Source organism: Plasmodium berghei, assembly GCF_900002375.2.
Source record: "Plasmodium berghei ANKA genome assembly, chromosome: 14".
Taxonomy (NCBI): Eukaryota; Apicomplexa; class Aconoidasida; order Haemosporida; family Plasmodiidae; genus Plasmodium; species Plasmodium berghei.
This window is the reverse complement of record NC_036172.2, coordinates 1,983,964-2,011,519: the sequence shown is the minus strand read 5'-3', so window position 1 is coordinate 2,011,519 and position 27,556 is coordinate 1,983,964. Positions and strand designations below refer to the sequence as shown.

The following is a 27,556-nucleotide window of genomic DNA, read 5'->3' as shown; positions in this document are numbered from 1 at the left end:
AAATCAAGAAAGGATAGTATATTAAAAACAGTTGTTAAATGGTAATAAAAACATTTATAAAATAAATAAAAATGTGATTTTAAAAATATTTAGAAAATCTAGAAATGAAGTGAAACAACGAAGATATTAATAGACAAAATAAATGAACATAGAAGAATAAAGAAAACAAAATTATTTATATATCGCATAATTATTTACGTACATATTTGTGCGCCCAAACATACTTGTACTCTTCCCCATTTCCTGTTATTTTTATTTCATGTTCAGGAAAAATGGATGGGTTTGACGAAGCAAAAATGAAACAGCTTCAGCTGTTAAAGGAAAAAATGAAAATAGCAAAAGCCCAAAAAACTGATGATATTTCTAAAAAAGTTGAAAATAGTTTTTCTCATGATGTTCGAAATGTTCGATCTTTTGAAAGTGAAGATATGAAATTTAATAAACCAGGAAAAAAAATATTTGATATATTTTCAACAAATAAAAAGATATTACATCCAAAAGCGAACCGAAATATTTTTCAGCAATCAAAAAATGCCACAAATTTGTCTTTTAAAACAAAAAATGAAAATGGGATATTGGCTAATGATACTGAAGTATTTGACACTCCTCTTACATTTGAAGAAGTTATGAGACGAAAAAATGAAAAAAAAAAATTAAAAGTGGAGAAAAATCCACAATCCATTTTTTCTGATATCTTAAATAATAAACAAGATAATATTAGTCCAGAAAAAGGAAATAAAAATAATTTGGTTTCAGCATTTAATGGAACGAGTTACAATACTACTAATAATAGCAATTTAGGAGAATGTCATAGGCTAGAGCAAAATAATTTTAATATTGAATGTTCTGAAAAAAATTCTACATATACAGGAATTATTCCAACAAATAATAATAGTGCTGATAATATTAATAATCGTATTGGTGGTGATTTAATAAAAAACCCAAATGTGCTAAGTTCAGGAAATATGGATACAAAACTCGCTTTGGAAACTAAAGAAATAAAAAATTCGAGTTCTCTAAATTTAAATACTTTTAATAATTTATTTCAAGAAAATAATCCAAAAAACCAAAGCAATCCAAATAATAGCAATAATATAAATAATAATGCCGTTTCTCAGCAACGGAATATATTAAGTGAAAGTTTACCTCTTAATTTTGAGAGTCAAAATGCAAGAATGAATATTTTAAATAATGTTAATAATAATGGAAAATTTTCAAATATAAATATTAATAATATGGGAAAATTCAACAACACCAATAATAGTATTAATAATTCTAGTAGCAGACTATTTGATATGAATTTAGGTGCCCAAATGAAAGACTTTCAACAAATACAACAACCAGCTAATAATAATGCTTCACTTTTCGGTGGTGCACACCAATTAAATGAATTTAACCTGAACAAGTCAGGCAATTTTAATAATTCAAACAGCGGATTCAATAACAGCATGAATAAGTCAGGTATTTTTAGCAATTTGAGAAATACCATAAATAATGCTGATTGTTCCGAAAGTAAGAATATGACCAATGCAAATAATATTTTTAATAGTAAATCAAATACTGGAAATATGGGCAATTCATATGGCAGCATAATAAAGCCGAATATCACAAACAATGCAAATATCACGAATAACAATGAAAATATTAACAATCACAACGAAGGGGCTAAATTTATAAATTCGAATTCCAAAAACAATATGTTTAATAATACTTCCCCTAGTAACACATCATCTATATTTAGTAAAACTAGTAGTTTATTTAACAAAACACCATCCCTAGAAAGTAATATATTTGGAACCACAGGGAATAATGCATTTAAAAATGTTTCTAATAATACTGTTCCTAATAATCAATTTAATAATACTATAAATCCATCTAAATATAGTGGAAATATTATTTCGAATGAAAAAAATATATTTACATCATCAAACATTAATCAAACAATTTTTGGCGCTAATATTATTCCCCCCACTTCTATTATTACTAATAATACTGTTCAAAAACAGAATAATATATATGATAATAGCATTGGAAATAATAATAACTTTACACAAAAATCTTTACAAAATAATATTTTTAACAATGATAAAAATAATGTACATAATAATGCACAGAATAGTGTACAGAATAATATATTTAGTAATAAAATAGTAGAAAATAAAAACATATTTTCACCCAATAATAACTTAAATAATTCTGTGGGTTCTAAACTTAATTTTTCTAATGTGAATTCAAATGCCATGCCAAATAATAATGAACAGGTAAAAATAATGAAATTTAAAAATACATTATCACAAGTAAAAAACATGAAAATGAATTCAGAAAATACGGCTATTCAAAATTCGAACAATTTTCCAATAAATTCTAGTGAAGTTGTTACGAAAAATGAAAATGATTTTAGTAATCAGCCAAGCACTGACCAGAAAATATCTGAACAAACAAATAACACTCACCTTACAAAAATTAATTTGAATGATAATAACGTATCTGCAATTTCTGACCAAAATAAAAATTCAGATAATATTGTTGATCTATCCTCAAATAATATTAATGATGATAAAGAAGGAAAAAACCTTCGGAAAACTATATCAACATATTTTAATAATTTAATACCATCCATATTTTCAAATTCTAGCAAGTTTGTTCAAAGTACAAATAATACCAAAGAATCAAATACAAATAAGCCCACTGAAACATCGGTGCATCCTAGTGAAATAAATAGTAATGATAACTCTAAATCCCATAACTTAAATGAAAAAGTTATAAATACAGAATCTATTAATAATAGTGTTGTTGAAAATGCTAATAGTGTAAATATGATACCACAAACATGTAATGAAAATAATGTGGCCAATAATAATTTTTCAAATAAATTCACTCTTGATAATAATATAGGAAATGTAAATATTGAAAATAAAAAAACAGATTCTGTGTTTTCGAACCCAAGCAATACAAACGTCCCCAATAATGGAAAACCTCTATTTATTAATCAAAACAGTAGCTTATTTGGTATAAATCAAGATAATAATGTATTTGTTAATGGGGAAAATGTTTTCGGAGCAAATAACATTTTTTCAAGTAATAATAATCATGGTATAAATGTAAACAAACTATCAAGTTTGAATAATAATAACACTCAAAATAGGGGAAATAACAAAGTTCTATTATCTTTGTCAAGGGATATGAAAACAAATTTATATGAAAATAATTCAATTAATAATGATAAAGGAGTTTCAGGTATGACTAGCAATACGACAAATCATGATATTTTTCAAAAAAATAAAAATAACAGTTTTATTAATTTAAATTCAAAAGATTTTGAAAATAAAGAAGATTTTGAAAAATTTGATAAAATATATAAAAACATAAATTGTATCGATAAAAATATAAATTATATAAATAAATATGCACCCGAAAATATAAAAAATACAAATAATTATATTGATGAAAATAGTAATGCCATTAAAAATTATGAAGCTCTATCTGCAGCTAATAAATTATTATTAGAAAAAATGAACAATCCGGATAATACAACAGAATCAAATAAAGAAATGAAAGGAATAATAGATCAATTAAATAAAAATATAAATAAAAATGGTGAAGAAACTGATAAATACGAGGAAAATAAAGCTAATAATAAATTACATGAAAATAAAATAAATATAAGAAATACTGAAAAAGGAAATAACTTAAGTAATATGACATTAGGAAAAACATTGTTTGAAACACAAATGAAAAACAATGGAATTGAAAAATCAGGAACTTTAGGATTTAATATCAATACTAATGAATTAACTCCAATTCAAAAATTAAAATTAATTAATGAAACATCGAAAGAAATTTCTACAAATGATGAGTCAGATTTAAATGAAATGATACCTGAACATGTTCAGAAAATTATGAAAAGAAGAGAATATTTTAAAACAAAAAATAAATTATTAAAAACAGAAACTGATCAAGCAAGTGTAAAAAAAATGAAACCATTTGTCCCAACAAAATATAGTGAATCATTTAGAAATACATTTTATACAAATGAAAATAACAAAAATAATATTTTTTCGTTAAAAAATTTAAATACTATGGGCATATTAGATACACAAAATTATACACAAAATTATACAAAAAATAATAATGAACTTATATCTGGAAATACACAAAACAATTTAGATTTTAAAAGTATAATATATAACAATGATTATAACACGCATACACCCATAACTGGAAATTTAAGAAATGGTAGTAACGCTACCAATATAAGTAATAGTAATAATTGTAGCAAATTTCCTCAAATGATAAATAATATTTGCACTAATGAAAATATTGCAAATATGGAAAATGAATTAAATTCGCAAACTGATTTTGTATCTAATATTTATAAATCTTTGGATAAAGAAAATTATATATATGGAAAACGTGATAGAAACAATTTTAATATTGATGATAAAAATTGTATAAATAAAAATAATAATTCTAGTGAAAATATTTCAAACTTTGTAAATAATAATTTAACGCCTGAACATGAATATTTAAATTGTGAAACAAAAAAAAAAAAATCAAATCCAGATATAGATATAGATATAGATAATGTTAATAATGAAGATAATACTTCGCAATCATCCAAAAAAAGTAGTAATAATACATTTTCTAATATGATAAATTATGTAAAAAATATCAGAAATTCTAACACTTTAAATGATATATCAATGAATTTAACAAAATATACTTTTCAAAATGAAAAGATTTTGTGTGACATAATTAATGAAAATTTTAATATGGCATTGAAAATTTCTTCCTTAAATGATTTGCCATTTTTATCTGACGATTTTTCATAGTATATATCCATTGTGTTTATGTAATTGTGTTGATTTCACATGTGTGGAAAAATATTGATTCGCAAAAACAAATGCGAAACTATAATGAAGAAATCCATTATATCAACTCAATCTAACTGCTCATATGTATATGATATACACGTGATATGTTCATATTTTATGATAGACTTATTGCATTATTTTGGAAATATACATACATAAATAAATAAGCAATATGCACGTATATATATTATACACTTTTTAATTATTTGAAAAAAAACATATTTTTATAAATTATTTTCCTTTTTTTTTTAAATAACATTAAAACTAGTTATCCAATCTTCCTTTTTTTGTTTATTGCGCTTTTGTTTTGAATTTTTATATATATGTACATGTATATTATATATATATATATTATATACATTCATTATTGGCGTAGTTATTGTATAGACAAAAACAGTTTTTAATTAAATTTTCAACTTAATATATATTAGTATAAATTAAAAGAAAACTCATAAAATTAGTTACAACCTTTTTAATACGCTTAATAAAAAGACAAAAAATGAAAAAAATATATTTAATAGGATCTATTCAAAAGTTTGAATTAGCCTATATATATTCACAAGATATCACTAATTGATTTATTTAAATAACTTCAAAATTGCAATGAGTTTTTTTTTAAGCTAGCTAAATTATCACTTTTGTTAATAAATATTATTAACAATCAATAATATATGTTACTATTTTGGACATTGTCGATTAAACACCCGTTTTATAGAATAACGAACATAATTGTGTATTAAAAGTATATATGTTTGCAATTGATTTATATTTAGGTAAATATATAAGCACAAATAAATATTTTAAATATTAAAATACTTAAAACTCGTTTTTATTAAATACCTTAAAAAAAATTTTAATAGGTGGTTGAAGATTTAATAATATAGTTTGAAAACATAAAAAAAGTAATAAAAGAAATGATAAAAAAAATAAAACATGATTTATAGAATAAATATTAAGTGCACAGTTTAAAAAGTACATTTTATAGTTACTAAGAAAAATGTATATACATTCGTATGTATGGTAATACCATAATTAGCTAACTTCATATAAAGAATACATATGATATTGTAAATCAAAATAGGAGCATATGTAAACATAAACTATATGATTGGTTTAAATAATTTTCTTCAATTTGTTATATTCTATTATGTTGATTCTCGATTTTTTTCAATTTTCTATACCTCCTGAGCTTCTAAAAATCACATGGGATAAATAACCCATCATGTGCCAAAGAGAAAGAAATGTCTGGATATTTTTTTAACAACTTTTGAAGATATAAATTAGTTATATTATGTTCAACATCACAAGACATTCCAACAAAATAAACTTGTTTAGGTTTTATTAATAAAGAAAATTGTATACTTTCATACATAGAAAAATGAGAATAATGTTTTGATTTATAATATAAAGCATCAATAACTAGTATATCAATTGGGGCGAATTTTTTAATATATTCTATGACAGAATTAGAAACATAATTGCAATCAGATATATATACTAATTTATGATTATTTCCAACTATATAACCAACACAAACATAATTTTTTCCATGCTGAAATGGAATAAATCGTATTTTTTTATCTTTTTCAAATGTAGTATAAATAAAACCATATTCATCTTTTTTATCATATGAGTGTATATTTATACATTTTTTATTGTTTATATTATTTACATCTTTAATTTCGTCTAATTTGTTATTTTCATGTATTAGATTATTATATTTTACATCCTTTAAAATAAAAAAATTGAGAGCTGCAACTTTTGAATAAAATCGATTTTCAGTTCGTTCTTTTGCAAGGTATTCGAATCCATTTTTTAGTCTATAATATGATACATCATTTAAGTAAACATCTATAGGTTTTTTAGATTTGTAATAATAGATGTCTTCATATGATACCCTTTCATATTCTTGTAAATCCCTTAAATCATCAATTCCATTCATAGCATCTGTATGACTATGTGTTATTAACACTGCTTCAAGGTTGATTTCCTAAAAAACAAAATTTTAATTTTAAAATAAAAGTGAAAACATGAGTATGCTATACTATGTATATTTTTTTTTTTTTTTTTTTTTTTTTTTACGCTGAAATTAATTTTATCATTATTAAGCAAAATACTTTCTCGAAATGTTTTTCCAACATCAATTAAAACATAAGAATTATTCGATTTGAGTAAAACTGAAATGTTATTTCGTTTATTTTTTGAATTTTCGGCTAAGGCATCATAACATGAATAACACTTTAAATTTGAACCAGGATATTTTTTTTTTAAATATAAATTATTTAATTTATCTATATTTTCTAAATCTTTAGAAGCTAATTCTTCAACAAATTTTTCTACTTGCTCAAAATCTTCTTTTTTTAATTCTGAATTTGCAAAATCATTTCTATTTTTTTCTGGTAATATTTTGTAGTTTTTAAAAATGTGTGATAGTTTAGGTGTTGATGATGATGAGCCAGTACCTGTAAATAAAAAAATGAAACAAAATGAAACAAAATGAAACAAAATGAAACAAAATGAAACAAAATGAAACAAAATGAACGAATACACACAAATGCAAATCTTGGAGATAACATAGTGAATGTGTAATTTATTCCTTATAAATGATTTAATTATTTTTTTAAAATTATTTAATTAAAAAGCTATACTTTTGTCTATTTTTCACTATCAATCATTTACCTAAAAAAATAATACCGTTTCCAGTTATCATATTTAACAAACAAAATTATATTATTTCAAATATTATAATTGTATTTTTATTTTTATTCTCTATATTATTTTTTTTCTTTTAAAATATGCTATTATTAGGAATACAATATATGGCTGTTTTTTAATCAAGGGTTATTCAACAATATGCTAAATAAATAATTGTACATATCTTTTTATGATATACAAAAAATAAAAAAAAGAATATGTAATATATGGAAAATTTATTTATTAACAAAATAAAGGTAAATGATAGAACCTGAAAATATTAATGGATACACAAATGGGAAAATTGCACAAAATTGTAAAAACGTAATAAAAGATGTTAAAAAATGTATATAAGATTAAAAAGTTAATTGAATTCAAATATATATTTTTCAATTTTATTTTTGAAATGTATAATATATATATGCAAGCAAACTGTATATGTCGCGAAAATTGCAAATGCCCTATGCATGTGGAAATAGCATGGAAAATAAAAAAGTAAAAAAAAGAAAAAAAAAGAAAAAAAAAGTAAAAAAAAGTAAAACAAAGTAAAAAAAATATATTTTTTATTTTTTCATTTTTTCATTTTTTCATTTTTTTTTTTTTTCATTTTTAAAATATATAAAATGAAAAGTATAAATATAAGAGTAGGAAATTAATTGAATGCGAACACAAAAAATAGTATTCAATCAAAAAAGTTTAGACACTTTTAATAAGTAAGAATAATTGATTACACAAAAAAAATTATTATTAATATTATATATATGCATGTATTCTAAAAAAAGTAACAATTTTATAAAAACGAAAACTACACCCCTCTCTATATTAAGGCCTATTATAAAAATAATAAAATTAGAGAGGAAAAAAAAGTATATGTAATGATTGAATATATACTAACAAATCCCCAAGGGTATATATTCACAGTAGGTATATAGTTCATATATGTATGTAGTATATGGCTAATTGTTGCATGCAATATGGTATATGCATTTTATTTAAAAGTGCGTGAAAAAACCACTTTGGCAATATGCATAACATTTTAAGTATAAAATATCTTAAATTAGCAGAGGAATTAAAAAATAACAATTTTAGTGAAATAAAATTAAACTTAAAATGTAATAATTTATGTGCGGAAAACAAAAATGAAGTCATTGATTATAATATAATAGAAAATTTTTGTAATGCTTTAAAAAATAATAAATCTTTTAATGGAATAATAGACATATCTTATAATAATTTAAACGAAATAAATTTATTCAATCTTATATGTAATGTTAGTCAAAATAAAAAAATTGTAGGGTTAAATGTTAAAGGCAATATAATAACAAAAATGATATTTAAAAAACTATTGTTAATTATAGAAAGCAATAATATTGAATATTTAAATATACAAAATACACAATTAAGCAATCAAGAAATTAGGAATGTAATTTTTTCTTCTTTGAATAATAATATAAAAATATTAAAATTGCATTTTTTAACTTTGCAAAATTTTTTATTTCTTATTAAATATATAAAAGAAAATAACAATTTGCAAAAAATTCATTTTTATATTTCCTATAATACTGAGGTTGCTAATACTCTGAATATAAAAAATGAAAATGCCATTCAATCATATCCCCTTTATATACATGTAAACTCAATTTAACGATTTACTATTGAAATTTGTAGACATTTAATAGTATTATAAATAACAAGTTTACATGTAATTATGTACATATATTTGGATTGCCACTGATAATGTTCGTTCACCATTCCACTATCTATATTTCATGTTTGCTTTATTCATTTAGAATTTGCGAAAAGCATTCAAAGAATTTTTACAGATTATTGAAAACAAAGTTAATATTATAAATGTTAAATGTAAAACTGATACTTGTGATATCGAAATAAAAGAAATGATTAATTACATTACTCATATTTGCAATAAACATGTAAACATACAAAACAATGATAAACAAAATTCCCAAAAAGAAATGGAAATAAACTCATTGGAAAAAGTAAAACTTTTATTATCAGACATTAATGGGTATGACCAAAAAATTTGGAAATAATATAATTTTTTTGTTACATTATTTTAAACATTAATATTTATATATTTTTTATCCATTTTATATTCCTCTTTTTTTCTTAAGGAAAGAAAAGCATATTAAAAAATTTGAAAAAGAATTACCAATTGTATTTGATAAAGATATTTTGGCATTTATCCAAAAAATTTTACCATAGTTTTTTTTTAAGTCACATATGTACAAATATATATTTTTGTCAAAATTACAAAAATGAAAAAACGTCAAAAACATAAAGGCATACAATTGTGCATAAAAATAAAAAAGAAACATGAATATGTATATACAAATTTTTTGTAATAAAAAATAAACTATTCTTTATTATTATTTTTTTTTTTTTTTGCGTCTTTTCCGTTCTAGATCTTAACCTTTTTTACATTATGTATATCAGCATTTATTGGGCGTTTATTTTTAGTAGAATTGTGAGGAGCATTCATACCATTTTTCATATTTTTGGAATTATTTATATCTTTAATTTGAATGAATTTAATTAGATTTTCTAATTTTTTGTAAAAGTTATTTATATTAATAGAAATCTGTTGTGTATTCATTTTTTCATCCAAAATATTTTTAAATGTGATAATCTCATTAATATAATTACTAATTAATTGAGCTTTAAATAATAAAATATTAGGGTCATTAATAAATACAATTTGGCATATTTTTTTTAGTAAACATATAAGTGTTATGTTTCGTTTTTTATTAAAAAGATATGGATTATTTTGATTTAACACACAATTTAATTCTATGAAAATATTATGTACAATATTTTTTAATTCGTATAAATTGAATGGGGTTAAAATATTTTTATTATTTTCTTCTTTATTCACTATATAATTGATATAATTTTCAAAATTAGCTTCTATGTTTTCATTTTCGGTTTGTTTTTTTTTTCCGATTTTTTCAAATATGGTTTCAAATAATATTTTTGATACATTTTCTTTTTCCTTCATATTCATTACATTTATTTTTTTCTCATTATTTATGTAATTATAAATATAAAAATCGGAAGTAAATTTTTGCATAAGAATTGGAAATATTTTTTTTCCACTATATTGCTTACTAAATATTTCATTACCATTCATATATTTTATAAATGAACTTTTAAAAAAATTCATTAAAAATTTTGAGTAATACTTTCTTGTTCTTTTTATAAACATTATTATTTGTACAAATTCATATAAATAATTAATTGCAATATTTTTTTTTTTTTTGAAAATTTTATTTTCAATATTATTATAAAAATCTAAGCATTTTAAGCATAAATTTATAACATCAGAATTATTTTTACCATTTTTTATTAATATTATTAATATTTTCATTACATATTTTTCTATTAAACCTTTTCCATTATCATCAGCCCCCATGTCTATTTTGTTATTTACTTTGAAACAAATAATACAGTGTTTTATTTTTTTTTCTAAATTTAACATATCTTCTATATACATATTTCCAACCCTTTTAACTTTAACTCTATACTCCTTCTCATTTTCTACAGATTCTACAACTTCCTCATTTTCTACAGATTCTACATCTTCCTCGATCTTTCCCAGCATGCTAATCCTTTTGCTCACCACTCTAATTCGCTTTGATATTAAGATAGTCGATTTGAGCAAAAGATATACAGATTGAATGGCTGCTTCAAGGTTTTGCGTTTTTGTGTTTATTTTTAATAATATTAACAAAGCGTTTATGTTATAAAATATATCAGTATGTTCTTTCTTCTTTACCATAGTAAGTTTATTATTCTTTTCATTTATTTCAACACCCGTTTCGTTTTCTATGTTTTCAGCATTTATTGTTTGATCATTAGCTGGTTTTTCTGTTAATATATTTAAAAGTGTAGAATTAGAAATAACAATATCATCTTCATTTTCAAAACCATTTTTCATTTCTATACTTATTGGTAGATCGTTATTTTTATTCTGATCATTTTTTATTTCTTCAATTTCGGATTCAAATGAATTCAAATAATTTGTATTAAATAATATTTCATTCATTGTTGTATTTTTTAATTGTTTAAATATTTTTTTTGAAATATGTAGAGTTTGCTTATTTTTTTTTTCATTTTTTTTTTGTAAATAATTATAATTAATAAATAAGGATAAATAATTTTTATCAATTTGTGTATTTAGTTTTTTATTTATAAAATAATAATATTTTGAAAATGTTATTAAAATTGTTTGTAATTCAGGTGAAGTTATAAAACATTGATCTCCATTTTCTTCAGTTTTTTTGTTTATAATTTTATTTATGTTATTTATTCCTGTAAATACATTATTATATATTTTTTTTAATTTATATATTTTTGTTTTGGGCACATTTTGTATAGTCATATTATTCATAATATAAAATATAAGAAAGCCGAATACAAACAAAATAGATATACCAAGTTCATTTAAAATTTCAATTTCTTTTTCTTTATTACTTTTAAATGAATTTTCAATAAGATTTACATATAATTTTACACAATTTTTGAGAAGTTTGAAATGTTTTCTTTTTCCTCCCCATTTTTGTCTAAAGTTTAAATAAACAAATTCTTTTTGATCATCTCTTTTATTTTTATGTTTTATTTTATCATAATAATTATATGTTGTTAAAATATATTGTTTTTTTTCATTTATGCAAAGTACACATTTTTTACCTGACTTAGCAAGGTTAAAAATGGATAACATTGAATTTGAAAAATTATAAATACTTTTAAATATAATTATAACTTGTTTTTTTAATTTATTAATTTGATGATATATCATTTCTTTTGTTTCTTCATTTTTTTTTTCTTTCAAATTAGTTATGTGTATATTATTAAATAATGTTAAACCTTCTTTTGTTAATTGATATATAAGAATGTTAATAATATTTTTATCAAATATAAAGTTTGCGCTATTATTATTACTTAAATTTATAAAATCTATATTTTTTAATATAACAAATAAATTTTCTGTTTTTAAAGAAGCTATATTATTTATATCTTTACTGTTTACATTAAATTCATTTATTTTAAGTCCAGACAATTTATTATTTTCTTTTTTAAAAAAATATACCAATCCAATATTATTATTTGTATTATGTGATAAGATCATGTTATTATTTTTTTTTTTCAAATCATTTAAAAGTTCAGTTTTATTATCCGAAAAATTTATCTGTGGCATTTCCTCTTGTGTTTTATTATTATTATTATCATCTATTAATAATACATGATTTAAAATATTTCTAAATATAATTTTTTGAAAAAAAAGAAAAATATTAATTTTGTTATATTTATTCTTATTATGATAAACAAGCATATTATATAAGCTCCTATAATTTACACATTTATTTATTAAAAATTTATAAAACTCATTTAAAAAATAAAAATTTAATATATTTTTGTCAATATTAATATAAAGACATAATGTATTTTTAATATTGTCTAAAAATATGTTATTATAAATAATTTTAGAATGATTTTCTTGATCAAAATTTCCTTCAGTTTTTTTATCTTTTTCATATAATTTATTTATAAGAAATTTTTTATAAAATATAACATCAGTTAATATATTAGGAAAATCATAAATTTGAATAATTCTTTTTGTCAAAATATAAAAATAAGAAAATAATGTTGTAAAGCAATAATCTGTTTCTGTAATTTCTTGATATAAAAATTTGTATATTTCTTTTTTTTCTATATTTTTGTTTGCACACATGTTTAACGTTGCACATTGTTTTAATATTCCATTTTTTTTTTTATTATAATTATTTATGTTATCTTCTTTTCCAAGCATGTTAGTATTACAAATAATTGCGCGTATTTTATTTTCTGGGTTTTCTTCATTCTTGTATATTTGGAATATTTTTTGAAATATTTTCTTATATTGTAAAAAAATATCTTTATATTTTTTAAATGATGTTATGTTTTCATTATTTTGAGGAAATACTCTTAAAATAGTATTATGATTTGTATATATTAAATTTATTATATACATAATAGCTAAACAAAAATTATAAAGTTTATTTTTTTTACTATTATTTATTATACTTATACAATAATATAAAATGTTTTTATAATCTGTTAATATATTTGTATATATGTCTATAATTGTTTGTGCTTCTATTTTATCATTTAATATATATTTACATTTCAATGGGTATAAATACATATATATTACCATTTTTATTTTATATAAAAAATATGCATAAAATAATAAATTATAATATTTTTTTACTGTAAATTTTTTATGCATTTCATTATTTTTTATATTAACAATGCCTGATATTCTTTTAAAGATATTTTTTAAAAAAAATACATCCAAATCATTTCGAACAAAAAAAAATAAATTAAATAATGTGTCTATAAATATAGGAAATTGGGGATATTTTAAAAAACACATCAAAACATTATTATTATTACAAAGTGTTAGTATATATTTCTTATTTAATATTTTATTTTTTAAATTAATAAAAAAATAATGTTCATCATAACATAGATTTTCTTTGTTCTCTTTTTTAAGTTTCTCTAAATATATTAATATATTACTACTTATTAAAAACTTTAAAATAAAATCAGTTGTATTTACCTCCTTTTTTATCTCTGCATTTTCATTACTTTCCCCTTGGATTGAATTTTGTATTTTCTTATTATCAACATCCAGTACAAAAATCGTTTTTTTCAAAAGTTTGTAACATTTTTTCACATTCAATATTCTCATATATTTATATAAATGAAACAAAAAATCTGAAAGTAATTCTGTATATTCATTTTGGTTTTTGAATAAAATTAAAGTTTTAAATAATTTTTTTATATTATTAAAAATAATTTTTTTTTTTTTTTCATTATCTAAAAAAATTATACCTCCATTTAATATACCATCTTTTTCAAAACCTTTGTTTAAAATATTTGATATATATTCAAATAGTTCTTTTATTTCATCTCTCTTTTTATTATCATTATGCTTTAATATATCTTTAACAGATTTTATCAATTCTTTAGGAATTTTTTTTTCAAATTTACAGCACAAAATACTGTTTAACACTTTTGTAACTTTCATTCTTCGCTATTTTCTTTATCACATTCCCAGTTTATATTCTTTTCTCTTATTTTCAAAACTCACAAACATTCGAACTGCTTTGATAATCTTTTTTTTTTTTTTAATAAAATAAACTCTGTTTTTATATATATTAATGTTGTAAAATATAATATGTATATATATTAGTATTTCATTTATTAGGATAATTTATGGACTTAACTATTTTATGCTTATATACATTGTTATTTTATATTTTCAAAAAAAAACATATAACTAAAATATTCATAAGGAAGTAGCATATAATATATCCATGTATGTGCAAATATTTTGTACAAATAATATTGTTTATTTTTTAGTTATAAAAAATTATGCAAAAATTAAAAATATATCCCGGTTGCAGTTGTAGAATGTTGGGTTTATTTAAGGGGCCCCTAACTAGTTGAAAAATTAAAAAGTAAAATTAAAAAATAAATGTCAAAAATATATGCAAAAAAATAACAAATATATGCAAAAAAATAACAAATATATGCAAAAAAATAACAAATATATGCAAAAAAATAACAAATATATGCAAAAAAATAACAAAAAAACAAAATATATGTATGCATGTATAGCCCTATATATAATATGAAAAAAAAGTCACAAAATGCTGGAAAAAATATACAATTAAGTTTTTTCATATAAAGTTGTGATATTCTTTTTATATATATTTATTAATAGTGTAACAAAACAGCAACATTAATATAAGCATGAGTGTATATACATAAGGAAAAAAAAAATATATTTCATTTTTATATGTAAAATGGAATAATGTAATGTTTGATATACATAACAAATTAATTATATTTCCATGGATAATAATCCTATAATATTTTTTTAAACAATAAAAAAATGTAGATAATAATACATGTATATAATATTATAGCAATTTATTATGTAGGTATTAATGTAAATGAAAAAAAAATATCTTTATATATTTTAAAATAGGGAACAAATATACATATATATTATATATGGATTTAATGGAATTGACAAATACAAGGCAATGATTGACTATTATTGTCTTATAATAATACAAGAATAAAATAAAAATTAAATAATGCAAAATAAATGAATAGTATATAAAACACATTACTAAAAAAAAAATATGATTAATTGTCTTTAATATTAGAGAGTATTATATATTCACAATATATTTACCAATTAAATTCGATGTTGGTTATGTATGAAATGTTAAATGCTTCGCATAATAAAAATAAATATATATTAAAATTATTTTTTATACACATATATATTTATGTGTAAATATATTACAGACATTGCTTCCAAATTAGTGTAATAGGAATTTATTTTTTAATTATTAAAATGAGCAATTATGCCAAATCTTTTTATGAAAAAAAAACAAATAAATTTTATGGACATAAATTTAAAGAAAAGTTTATACAAATATAATGAAATAAATGGAAATAAAAACGTTGACAAAAATGATAACCAAAAATATTTTGTTTTTATGAGAAAAATCCAAATACAAAAGAAAATTAGACTGATTGGAAATTTAAAATATAATGAAAATATTCAAATATTTCGAACAAATTTAAAAAAAAAAAAACATTTTTATTATTGTAATTTTTTAAAATCAGATATAATAACATTACTAAAAATTGATATAGAAAATTTAAAAAAAAAAAAAAAGTCATATTTTTTTATAACAAATAGAAAAAATTCATTTAAAAAAATTCTACAAAATTATATACAAGATTCTAATAATACTTTGTTTGATTTAATAAAAAATAAATATATTCCAAATTTAAGTTTATATAATTTATTTATTATATTAAAATTAGGTTTTTATTTTAAAAATATTGAAAATTTTAAGATACATGTATTGGAAGCATTTGTAAATAAACTCGAACAAATAAAAGAAAGAAATAATCATCAAAATATTAAAAAAATAAAAGAAAATAATAAATTAATATTAACATATCAGCATATAAAAGATTATAAATTTTTTATGGAACATAACAATGCTGATAATACTCTTTACATTTTTGACTTAATACATTTTATAAACAACATAACTAATCATAATATATTTCTGGATTCTATTTTAAATAAAATAAAAGATAAACATTATAAAGTTAATGACTATACTTATGATTCCTTCTTAACAAACTCTCAAAACTTTCAAAATGATCAACATATCGAATTGTCTAATTTGGAGAAAAAGCATCGCAACGAAAAAGACGAAAGGGAAAGTGAGCATAATAGTAAAAGTTTTAATTTAAATCCTAAAAAGTTGAAGCTTACAAAATTAAAATTAAAAAAAAAAAATGATTGCATAAATAGAAAAGATGAAATACATCTTAATGAAATAAAATATTTTTTTTACAACAAAAAGGTAAATACTTTGGGTGTGTATAAAGAAATATATGAAAAATCAGATCAATATAAAAATTTGAAGTTTTATGATCACCTAAACAAAATAAAAGAAAGTGAAAAAAATGGACAAAACGAAAAAAATGAAAAAAATGCGACACCTCCTAAGTGCCTTATAACAGAATTGAGAAAAAGTTATTTTAAATGTAAGTATATAAGAAATAATTACAAAACAGAAAAAACAAACGTGAAAGTTAATGAATTTGTAAATATTTCCAATAAATATTTATTAAAAGAAAGTATTTTAAACAAACTTTTATTAATATGTATAAATAATTATGATGAAAAAATTTATAAATATATGAAATATATATATTTTTCAAATTTTTATTTTTATAACCCATTATTAATTTTTCAGTATTTTCAATTTATTCCAATAAGTGAAAATAAATATTATGAAAAATATTTAAAAATATTTCTAAACTTTTTAAATAATATTATTATTAATTTTCATTTTTATTTAATTCCATTTTTTACAAATTTAAATTATTCACATCTTTTTTTTGAATTTTTTAAAAAGCAATTACAAATAAATTGGAAAAAAACAAATGTGAAAATATACAGAATATTAACCACTGATCTATCTATAAAATTCATTTTTTCAAACTATCGAAATGATGACAAAAACAGCGAAATCGAACAAAATTGTGAACATAATTATGAAATAAACTTGGCATATGCTTTGGCAATTTTCTACAAAATATACAAAGACGATGTTGTTTTACAAAAATGGAAAAAAATTTATGAAAATAATTTTTATTTTTATAAAACTGAATATGAAAGAAAAAAAAACATTGAATCTATAGGATGTGAAAGTAACATGGATATTTTTAAAAACTTTTTAAATTATAAAACAATATTTAATAATTACCAAACTGAGTTAAATTCCATTTTTTTAGAAAATAATTTATTTCAATATTTTAAGAAAAAAGAAGAAGATATCGAAAAAATGCCAAATCTTAAACCTCAAATAAATAAAAATAGACAAACTTTAAATGAAGCAAAAGACAATAATATTTTTCAAAAAAAAAAAATCGATTTTTATTTAACTACTTTTCAAAAAATGCAAAATGAAAAATTAGAACAATTTCAATGTTCTTTACAACATACTTATGAAATAGAAAATTCTAAAAACAAAATAAACATAATTTTAAATGATGATCAATTAAAATATAATAATATATCTTTAAAAAAAAAAGATTTTTTAACAATTTTTTTATATATGAATAAAAATCATTTTGGAGAATGTAGTAATTATTTAGCTAAATTTATTTATTTTTTTTTAAATGAATATTCTGAAAAAGATATAATAAATATTTTTGTTAGTTACATGAAAAATACTAGTGGAATAAATCAGGATATATTTCAATATGATTTACTATTAATTAACAAAATCTTAAACATATTTATTTATAAAAAAAAAAATATATCTTTAAATAATAATATAATCATTTCAAATATATTAGCAAAATATCAATTATATAATAATAATTTTTTTTTGTTGGATAAATCGAGTTTTATAACTGACATTAAAGACACTAGTATACATTCATTAGTTGCTCTTATATATTCAATTGGTAAATTAAAAATAAGAAAAATGCACACACATTTTTATAAGTTAATTATAAAAGAAATTGTCAAAAAAATTGATAAAATAAATGAATATGGATTATCTTGTTTATTATATGGATTAAATAATTTAATAGACAAAAAAAAAAAAGAAAGGGAAATAACTATGCCTATATTAAGTAAGGAAAAATTACAATATTCTAAAAAAAAAAATTTAATTCAAAAAAAAAATACTTTATTTGAAATTGAAAATAATGTTAATTATAATTTGAATGATTTAGTATCTTTAGAAGAAATAGCAAAGGCTGAAAATGAATTAATAAAAGTTATAGTCAATAAATTAATTGTTTTTAAAAATATTAATATAAATTCTTTTTGTATATCAATATCATGTTTATCAAAACTTAATATATTTCCAATTGAACTATATAATGAATTAAAAGATATTACTCATAAATATATACACACTGTTAATGTTACTTCTTTACAACATTTATTATATGCTTTATCAAAATATTATTTAAAAACAAAAAAACAGACAAACATTTGTGACGATTTAATCTACGATATATATAACTATTTATTTATTTATAAATATAAAGAAATATCTTTTAAATGTGCATGCAAATTTTTGCACATTTTAAATTTGTTAAATTTGAGAAATGAAAATTATATACTATTACTCCTTTTCGTGATATCTAACAATCAAAAGTTATTAGAAAACGAATATGAAAATGGATATGAAAATAAAAATGGACAAAATATTTCAACTCGTTTTATGGGAACAAACATAAACAAAGATAGATTTACCAAAACTATGATACATCAAAATAACAATGATAATAAAAAAAGTTATTTACCTTTTGACGATTCTACAAAAAAATACCCTAATTCTATTTTTAAGAAATTAGAAAAATTAAAAGAAGATAGCTATTTTAAAAGTTCCTATAATTCATACATGTTTTTTGATATAAAAGATTATAAATTTGATATAAATAATATTATTAATATTTTCAAAAACATAGATAATAGTTATATAATAAATATAATAGAATGTTTATATGCCTTATCTTATTATTCTTATTTTTCTATTCATATATTTATAATTATTAAAAATATTTTAATTAAGCAAATACATGATATGAAAGTTTCAAATATTATAACATTGTTTTTTTCGTATTTAGATTTACATTTTTTTGATTATTCTTTATACAATATAGAATCTAATTTTTATATAAATGATGAAAATAATTCAAAAAATTATTGTAATTCAAAAGAAATAATTGGCTCCTTTCCATTATTTAAAGATGCAGTAAAGTCTGATGAAAGTAAAAATCTCAAAATGGAAAAAGAAAACGTAAATAATAATATTCAAAACCCCCAAAATGACGATTTTTTTTTACGAAATAAATTAAATAGTGTGTACAAAAATATGACAAATAATTTCAAAATATTAACTGATGAAGAAAAAAAAAAACATGTTGAAGAATTAAAACTCATTATGGGAAAATTAAAACAAAATAAAAAATATTTTGTTGAAAAAATTTATCAAAATAATGATATAATTAGTCCAGAATATATTATATCCATGTTATATGATTATACCAATCCAAGTAATGAATTTTATAACAAAACGAGTTTTTTATCTATTCCTAAATTAAGCAATAATCAACAAGACGTTTCAAATAGTGTAATAAATGAGAAGAAAAAAAAAGAGCTATCTAAAAAGAATTTTGAAATTAATAAAAAATTTGAACAAAATACAACTGATTATAACTTTGGATATGGAAATAATACAGAAGAAAATCAAAATAACTTTCTAAAAAAAAAATATACAAATTTAAATGAAAATCCTATTTTATCTTCTACAAAAAAGATATACAATTTTGAGGAAATAAAAAAGATTGTTGATAATTTTGGCTCGGAACCCCCCCAAAAAATAAACTTAAAAAATAAAAGCTTAAGTGAAAAATTAGAAAAAAAACAATATTATGAAAATTTATTATTTTTAAAATATAGAGAATATTATAAAGAAGATTTAGTTAATTTATGTTTAGAAACTTTGTTAAAGAATACAAATTATATTTTAAATAATTATAAACAATATAAAAATTGTAGTGTATTTTTTTTATCACTTTTTTATAATATATTCTTCCCATACACCAACAATGATATATTTATATTTTTTAAATCAATACAAAAAAATTATAATATATATAATAAAACAAAAAATTATAATAATACCCATAATTTTGACAATATATTAAAAAACATTGAGTTGTCTGATTTTAATGATGATACTATAAAAAATGTTATTGGATCTAAAAATTTATCACATGCTTTTATTAATACCTCAAAAAATACCCCACAACTCATTATACCATATTTAAATATTTTGCAACATGATAATAACTTTTTAAATAAAGCTATTTTAAATAAAAAAACAGAAATTGAAAATACACAAATATATCAAGTAAATAATAACCAGGATACTAGTACTGAAAAGGAGGCCAACCAAACTAGTCCCAATAGTGATGTTATAAGTGAATATGAATATTTTATAAATACATATAATTCAGCTTACGCTATGAAAAAAATAAATATTGAAAGCATCGTTCCTCTCAATCTTCTTTACAAATTTTTTCAGTTATTTAATTTTAACATAAACAACATTCAGTTGATTCATCTCTTAAACGAAACAAATAAGGAAAATGATTTTACTGAAAAATCTGAGGAAAATGACAACAATGAAAATTTAAAGTTAAAAAAAAAAAATGGCATTTTACCTTACCAATTCAGAAATATACATTGCCCATTAATTCAAATAAAAAATAAAACCTTAATTATTCATAAAAATTCGAAAAAAGTTTTTTCGAAAAATTTAAATATTATAGACCATTACTTTAAACCTTATCAAGGTTTGGTTATACAACATTTGGACAGTCACATGAATACCCTAATTAATATTTATATTGATATTTATGTAGTTGCATATAAAGTAGATATTTTAATTGAAAGGAAAAGTAAGCACCATTACACATGATAAAATATGTGTGTATGTTATTTGGCTAGCTGTAATTAGCTAAATTTTTGTTCATGCTATTTTAGTGACTATATTTTTTTAATATTTATAAAGTTCATAAAATTTATAAAGTAAATTTGTAAATTTTCCAATTTGAAAGGTTGTTTATTTTTAGAACTTTTAATATATGTTAACACATGCTGATTTATCAGCGTCTTATATAGTTTCATACTTTACCCCTCAACGAGTTTGTCCTTAAATCCGATTTTTAAGAACAACTTTTTTAAAATAAATTTATTTAAAATGACAAAATAAAAAAAGAAAACCCTACCAGGTCATTATGAGCCCAGTCTTTTAATCAATTACTACGACAGATTCTTCATTATTTTCAATGTTGTCGATTATTATTTCTTCAACTTTTTTATCGTTATTCGTTTCCATTTTCTCCACAATAATAATATCATCCTCTGGAATGAATTTCATTTTTTTTGCACTAAAAAAAAAATAAAAAAAAAATTTAACATAAGCACCATAAGAAAAAGTTATTACAAAACTTAAAAAATATATATGTATCAAAATCATAGTGTAAATTTTCTATGTATACCTTTTCGTGGGTCTTTCTTCGATTGTTGTCACCTTTGGTTTTCTTTTTTTGGTTAATTTGCTACTTATTAAATATAAACTTTCCAGTGATTTATCCTCTTTTAAATGAATTTCTATTTGATTTTTAGTATCTTGAGCATCTGTTAAAGTTAAAATATCATCATGCTTAATATCCCATTCGTGTAATGAATTCGATAAGCTTTTCATATAATCATCATCATTTTCTAAAAATGTATCATAATCAAATATATTTCTATCTTGATTATCTAAAAATGGATATAGAAATGATAATTCATTCATACATATTTCTTTTACAAAACTATTTAATGTTATATCATTAAAATTTTTGATATAAATATTTATCACTGGTTGTTGACATACATAACAATTTGGATTGGGTGTTTCTAAATTTTCTGCGTTAACGATATTTCCTCGTGAAAATATTTTATTTCCATTAACAACATTTTTAATCCATATATGTTTAGCTCTACTGTCCCTCAAACTTATTTCTTTTTTTTTATTTCCATTTTGTTCGGTTTCCTTTTCTTTTAAAAGTTCAAAATGCTCAATAACATGGACAAGTTGAGCAGCTTGAAAAGCAGCAACAATTGCATTTGTTGATGAAATAGCGGGAATTATATTTCCTGCTATTGATTGTATATCAAATTTACTTTTTTGTTTAATTGAAAAGTTAATCATTCTTAAATTAGATAAACAAGTTATAAAATTAATACAATCATCATCATCTTTATCAAATATTAAATATTCTTCTGTCGTTTTTTTAATATTTAAATATTTATACAATTTATTAAAAGTACTTACATACATTTCTATACACTTTTCTTTATTCCATATATTTTGAGAAGATAATTGTATAGAATTATTTTCATATATTTTATCAATTAGTTTATTATCATTTGTTTTCAAATTGCTGTTTGGCATTTCCTGGCTTAACTTTTCAATATTATGAGGTTCCTGTTTTAAATTTTCTTCAAACAATATTGGTTTGGGCATAATTGCATAATCTTTTTTTAAAGAAATTAATTCATTTATTGTATCATGAAATAAATAATTAAAAATAAATCGGATAATCTCTTCTTTATCCATATTTCTTTTCTTTGATTCTTCTTCAATATGTTTTTTTATATCAATTAATGTTTCATTGTCATTTTTACAAAAAAATGTTTCAAAAATAAGTTTTCCCCATGCAACACAATGTTCAGGTAAAGATGGTGTTTGCCTTATAGTGCATATTGCATAGGTTTTATTTTTTGGTTTTTCTTCACAATTATAACATTTTGTTTCACTTGAAAATATTGGATAAACTTGTCCATTATATCCTGTACTCCCTGCTTCTATTAAAACTTTTTTTTCCGTTATACATAACTTATTAACATATTTTCGAGCTTTAATATTATCTAACGCATTTATTACATAATCATATTTTGAAATATCACTACCCTTCATAGTACACACATCAAATGTATATGCATTAATATTTAAGTCTTTTCGATGTTTTAATGCTCTTTCTTTTGCCACTATTGATTTATGTTTTTTTACATCTTTTTTTTTAAATAAAAATTGTCTATTTAAATTTGTTATATCAATTGTATCAATATCTATTATATCTATGTTTTTACACCCTATAGTAATTATACTTTTTAAAAATTCACTTCCTATTCCCCCAGCTCCTACCAGTAATATATTCATGCTTTCTAGTCTTTCACATATTTTGGTATCAAAAATTTTTCTTATAGTTTTGTGCATATTGTCAAAAAAAAATTATTGCTTATAATACAGCTAAAAAAGTGATAAAAAAATTAACAAAAAGAGATAATATAATGTATGCTATAAATTTACAAAATATTTTTAGCAGTAATCCTTAAATTTTCATGCCATCTTCAAAGATAAGCTTTCCTTCATAATTTCTTTCGTAAATTATTTTTTAATATATATTTATTTTATATAATTTTTATTAATATTTTATTATTTTTTATTTTTTATTTTTTGTGTATTTTAGAATGAGGCACTCTACGAAATTTTTTTTTCCTTCTCTTAAAAAACTATGTACATTGATATATGTATTATTTGCGTATGCATTAATAAAAATGTCATGTAATTTTAATAGATTAATCGTTATATTTAAAAGTGTAACAATGAGAAATATGAATATATTTACTACAAAATAACTGTATAATATAAATAATTATATTACGCATTTCTAATTTCCTAAAGAATTATCGCCTTTTCTTATTTTCAATTATTCAGTACTTATTTTATTTCACTTTTCTATACGCTTATATAAATACTAAGGGATAGACAAAATGCTTTTATATTCCATATAATACTTTCCTTTCATTAATACTACAAAATGGGAAAATGCATATTTTAACAATTTAAGTATTCATTTTAAATATGGTGCTTTTTTTTAATAAAAAAAGAAACCCATAAAAATGCAAGCATAATGAAAGCATAATATTTGTTTTTATAAAAAATAATATTAAATTATTCAAGTACGAAATGGCTTAAACATTTCTTTAATATATCACAAGTATATATAATATTTTACAGGTTTACTAATTTATATCAACTATATTTCTATCTATAGGGCTTGAAAGAATTCTCTGTAACGATATTATACTGTCATATATAAATTTAGTCGGATTGTGGATATTCATGTTAAATTCTATTGAGTTTCCTTTTCCATTTCCCACAAAAAAATTATATGCATATGTGTATGCATAGTCATTGATTGATTAAAATAGTTACAAAAGTAGTTTATCTTATTAAGCATACACCTTCAAGAGTTATATGCTCATAATAAAAATAATTAATACAATGCGTAAAAAATGACATATAAAAAATAGGTTGGTATACTAAATTTACGATACAATATATTCAATTCATAATTATAAATTAATTATATCAAGAATGTTTTTATTATTATTTTCTTTTCCCATATTATAGAATATATTGTTTTAACCCCTCTTATTTTAACTGGTAGTACTTGCATGTATGTGCTTTGAAGTACTCAAAATTACAACTACATAAATAGGCATAATTTCTTAACATGGAATGTTTTTTTTAAAATAGCTATTTAAAAATAGTTTTTTTTTGTAAAAAGTTGTATTTTAAAACACGTTTTACCTGTACATGTTTGAATATTTTTATAAAATTCGAAAAAAAATAGCTGTATACAGAAATATTTATAACTACATATAATTGTATTAGTACCTAATTTGTTTTTTTTTGCTCATGTGTGTGCACACTTTTTTTACACCCCATTTAAGTATTAAAAGTATGCTATTTTATGTATATACATGTGTATTCCACATATTTATATTACCCATTTTAAACTATATATTATTTTTTTCTTAAAGTATTTTTTACACTATGGATATTTTTTTAATTTAATTAATTATAAAAAAATGTTTTAAAATATATTTTGAAAAATCGGTATTTCCCATTTTTTCGATTTGATTTTTTTCATTTTCACTTCCATTAAAATAAAAGTTTTTATGCCAGTGAACATATAAATATTGCATACATGCACACGTATATAATTACTTATATACGTAATAGAAAATCCTTAAAACATTGTTTAGACTTGTTTTCTGTTTTTTTTTCCAAACAAATTGTACACACAATTCAATTCAGAATGTCTTCAGACAAATTGCCAATATGCTTAATTTGTGATCAAAAGGTATTTAGATGGATTCCATTGATAATAAAACAATGGGAAATAAAGTATATGTTTTGTCAAGATGAAGAAATGAAAAAAACAATTATAGACACATTTGGTTTATATAATACAAAAATAAATAATGTGAATAATGTTATAAAATATATAGACGAACTAAAAGATGAAAATATTTCTTTATTATTTTTAGCATTAGGAACTAATAAATTTCATGAACTCGTTTTAGAATATGTTATAAGCAAAAAAAAATTTTATTATATATTCAGTTCTGATGTACCATCATTAAATGCTCAGACTTTAGAGAAATTTAAAAATTTATTAAATAATTTTAATTCCGATAAAGATATAATATATGATGTTAAAAAAGAGTATAAAAATATTAACAAACAATTTTATTGGAATATATTTAACCCTTTAATGAATGAACGTGTTTTTTATAATCTTAAAAATGCATTGAATGAATTAGGACATATTCATGCAGTACAAATCGAATCAACGTTTATTCCATTTTTAGTTGAAAGTGAAGATATAGGAAATGCATTATTTTATAGATCTATTTTAATTATATCTTTAATAGAATTCTTATTTGAAAATCCCAAAAATGTTCTTGCAAAATCATATTATATTAAAGCGAACGAAGTTACAATTAATTGCTTATCTGGTAGTGTAGCATTTGATTCCTTAAATTGCTATTTTAATATTTCAGTTAATAATTTAAGTAAAATTTTTTCTTTAAAAGTATATGGTGAAAACGGATTTATTGATGTATCATATACCAAAGAGCACGATTGTAAGGAGGGATGGAAAAGAAACATATGCATGTGTAGGCACTTCTTGTATTAATTTGTATACCCTTACCATTTTCACATTTCATTATTCTCTTTTTTTTAGGTTTTCAAATGCAACGTTGTTTAAATCACTATGAATATCCAAGCATATTTTCAGAAGATTCCCACAGGAATGCGTTAACAGTAAGTTCATAATGAAAAATAAATCGGCAGTACAATAATAAAATAAAATACCCACCAATAATGTGTGCATAAATATTCAATATATATATATTAAAATTTTTAATGCACATTAAAATTTTAGGAATTACAGTATTTCTTAGATGAACAGTTGTATACGAATAAGTACATTAATTCGTACATTAGTGCAACACATACTGCTATATGCCTTTGGAAAAGTAACGGAGATAATATAGCATTAAAACATAAAACAGATACTAATGGTAATGAAACTGGTATTGAGTGTAAAATAAAATCGGGAGAGAGTTGTATCCTCGCATAAAATACGAGAATATTTATTAAAATCCGAAAGAAAAACAATTTTATAAATTTTCTTTAGTGTGTGTATGCTCATTTTAGCAAATAAAAAATAATATAGCATTCATATAGCCATAAATAAAGAAACGAAACGATATCGCACAAGCGAAGTACCAAAAAAAAAAACGATAAATTAATAATTTTTTTTAAGATGAATAAATAATGTAAAACTTGATGCGCATTAAAATTTCAAGATATGGTGGAAAACATAATCCTCTTTTCAAATATACACACATTATTATGTATAGGTATATGTTTCCTGGT

At 20.5% G+C, this 27,556-nt stretch overlaps 7 protein-coding genes across 7 annotated transcripts; 4 read left to right on the top strand and 3 right to left on the bottom strand.

Annotated features, from left to right (window-relative positions):
• Window positions 1-272: 272 nt before the first annotated feature.
• PBANKA_1452100 (conserved Plasmodium protein, unknown function) lies at window positions 273-4,832 on the top strand (the record flags this gene model as incomplete). The annotated part of the gene is made up of 1 exon (XM_034567895.1): window positions 273-4,832. One exon carries the CDS (start codon window positions 273-275, stop codon window positions 4,830-4,832), a length of 4,560 nt encoding a protein of 1,519 aa, XP_034424347.1.
• Window positions 4,833-6,066: 1,234 nt separating this feature from the next.
• Window positions 6,067-7,584, bottom strand: PBANKA_1452000 (hydrolase, putative; the record flags this gene model as incomplete). The annotated part of the gene is made up of 3 exons (XM_034567894.1): window positions 6,067-6,864; window positions 6,957-7,336; window positions 7,554-7,584. 3 exons carry the CDS (start codon window positions 7,582-7,584, stop codon window positions 6,067-6,069), a joined length of 1,209 nt encoding a protein of 402 aa, XP_034424346.1.
• A 1,008-nt stretch (window positions 7,585-8,592) lies between these two features.
• On the top strand, window positions 8,593-9,791 carry PBANKA_1451900 (conserved Plasmodium protein, unknown function; the record flags this gene model as incomplete). Its single annotated transcript, XM_034567893.1, has 3 exons — window positions 8,593-9,198; window positions 9,359-9,594; window positions 9,701-9,791. 3 exons carry the CDS (start codon window positions 8,593-8,595, stop codon window positions 9,789-9,791), a joined length of 933 nt encoding a protein of 310 aa, XP_034424345.1.
• Window positions 9,792-9,987: 196 nt separating this feature from the next.
• Window positions 9,988-14,658, bottom strand: PBANKA_1451800 (conserved Plasmodium protein, unknown function; the record flags this gene model as incomplete). The annotated part of the gene is made up of 1 exon (XM_034567892.1): window positions 9,988-14,658. The coding sequence occupies one exon, from the start codon at window positions 14,656-14,658 to the stop codon at window positions 9,988-9,990; it is 4,671 nt and encodes a 1,556-aa protein (XP_034424344.1).
• Window positions 14,659-16,012: 1,354 nt separating this feature from the next.
• On the top strand, window positions 16,013-21,685 carry PBANKA_1451700 (conserved Plasmodium protein, unknown function; the record flags this gene model as incomplete). Its single annotated transcript, XM_034567891.1, has 1 exon — window positions 16,013-21,685. The coding sequence occupies one exon, from the start codon at window positions 16,013-16,015 to the stop codon at window positions 21,683-21,685; it is 5,673 nt and encodes a 1,890-aa protein (XP_034424343.1).
• A 333-nt stretch (window positions 21,686-22,018) lies between these two features.
• PBANKA_1451600 (SUMO-activating enzyme subunit 2, putative) lies at window positions 22,019-24,034 on the bottom strand (the record flags this gene model as incomplete). Its single annotated transcript, XM_034567890.1, has 2 exons — window positions 22,019-22,157; window positions 22,269-24,034. 2 exons carry the CDS (start codon window positions 24,032-24,034, stop codon window positions 22,019-22,021), a joined length of 1,905 nt encoding a protein of 634 aa, XP_034424342.1.
• Window positions 24,035-25,925: 1,891 nt separating this feature from the next.
• On the top strand, window positions 25,926-27,257 carry PBANKA_1451500 (conserved Plasmodium protein, unknown function; the record flags this gene model as incomplete). The annotated part of the gene is made up of 3 exons (XM_034567889.1): window positions 25,926-26,757; window positions 26,859-26,938; window positions 27,060-27,257. 3 exons carry the CDS (start codon window positions 25,926-25,928, stop codon window positions 27,255-27,257), a joined length of 1,110 nt encoding a protein of 369 aa, XP_034424341.1.
• Window positions 27,258-27,556: the final 299 nt, after the last annotated feature.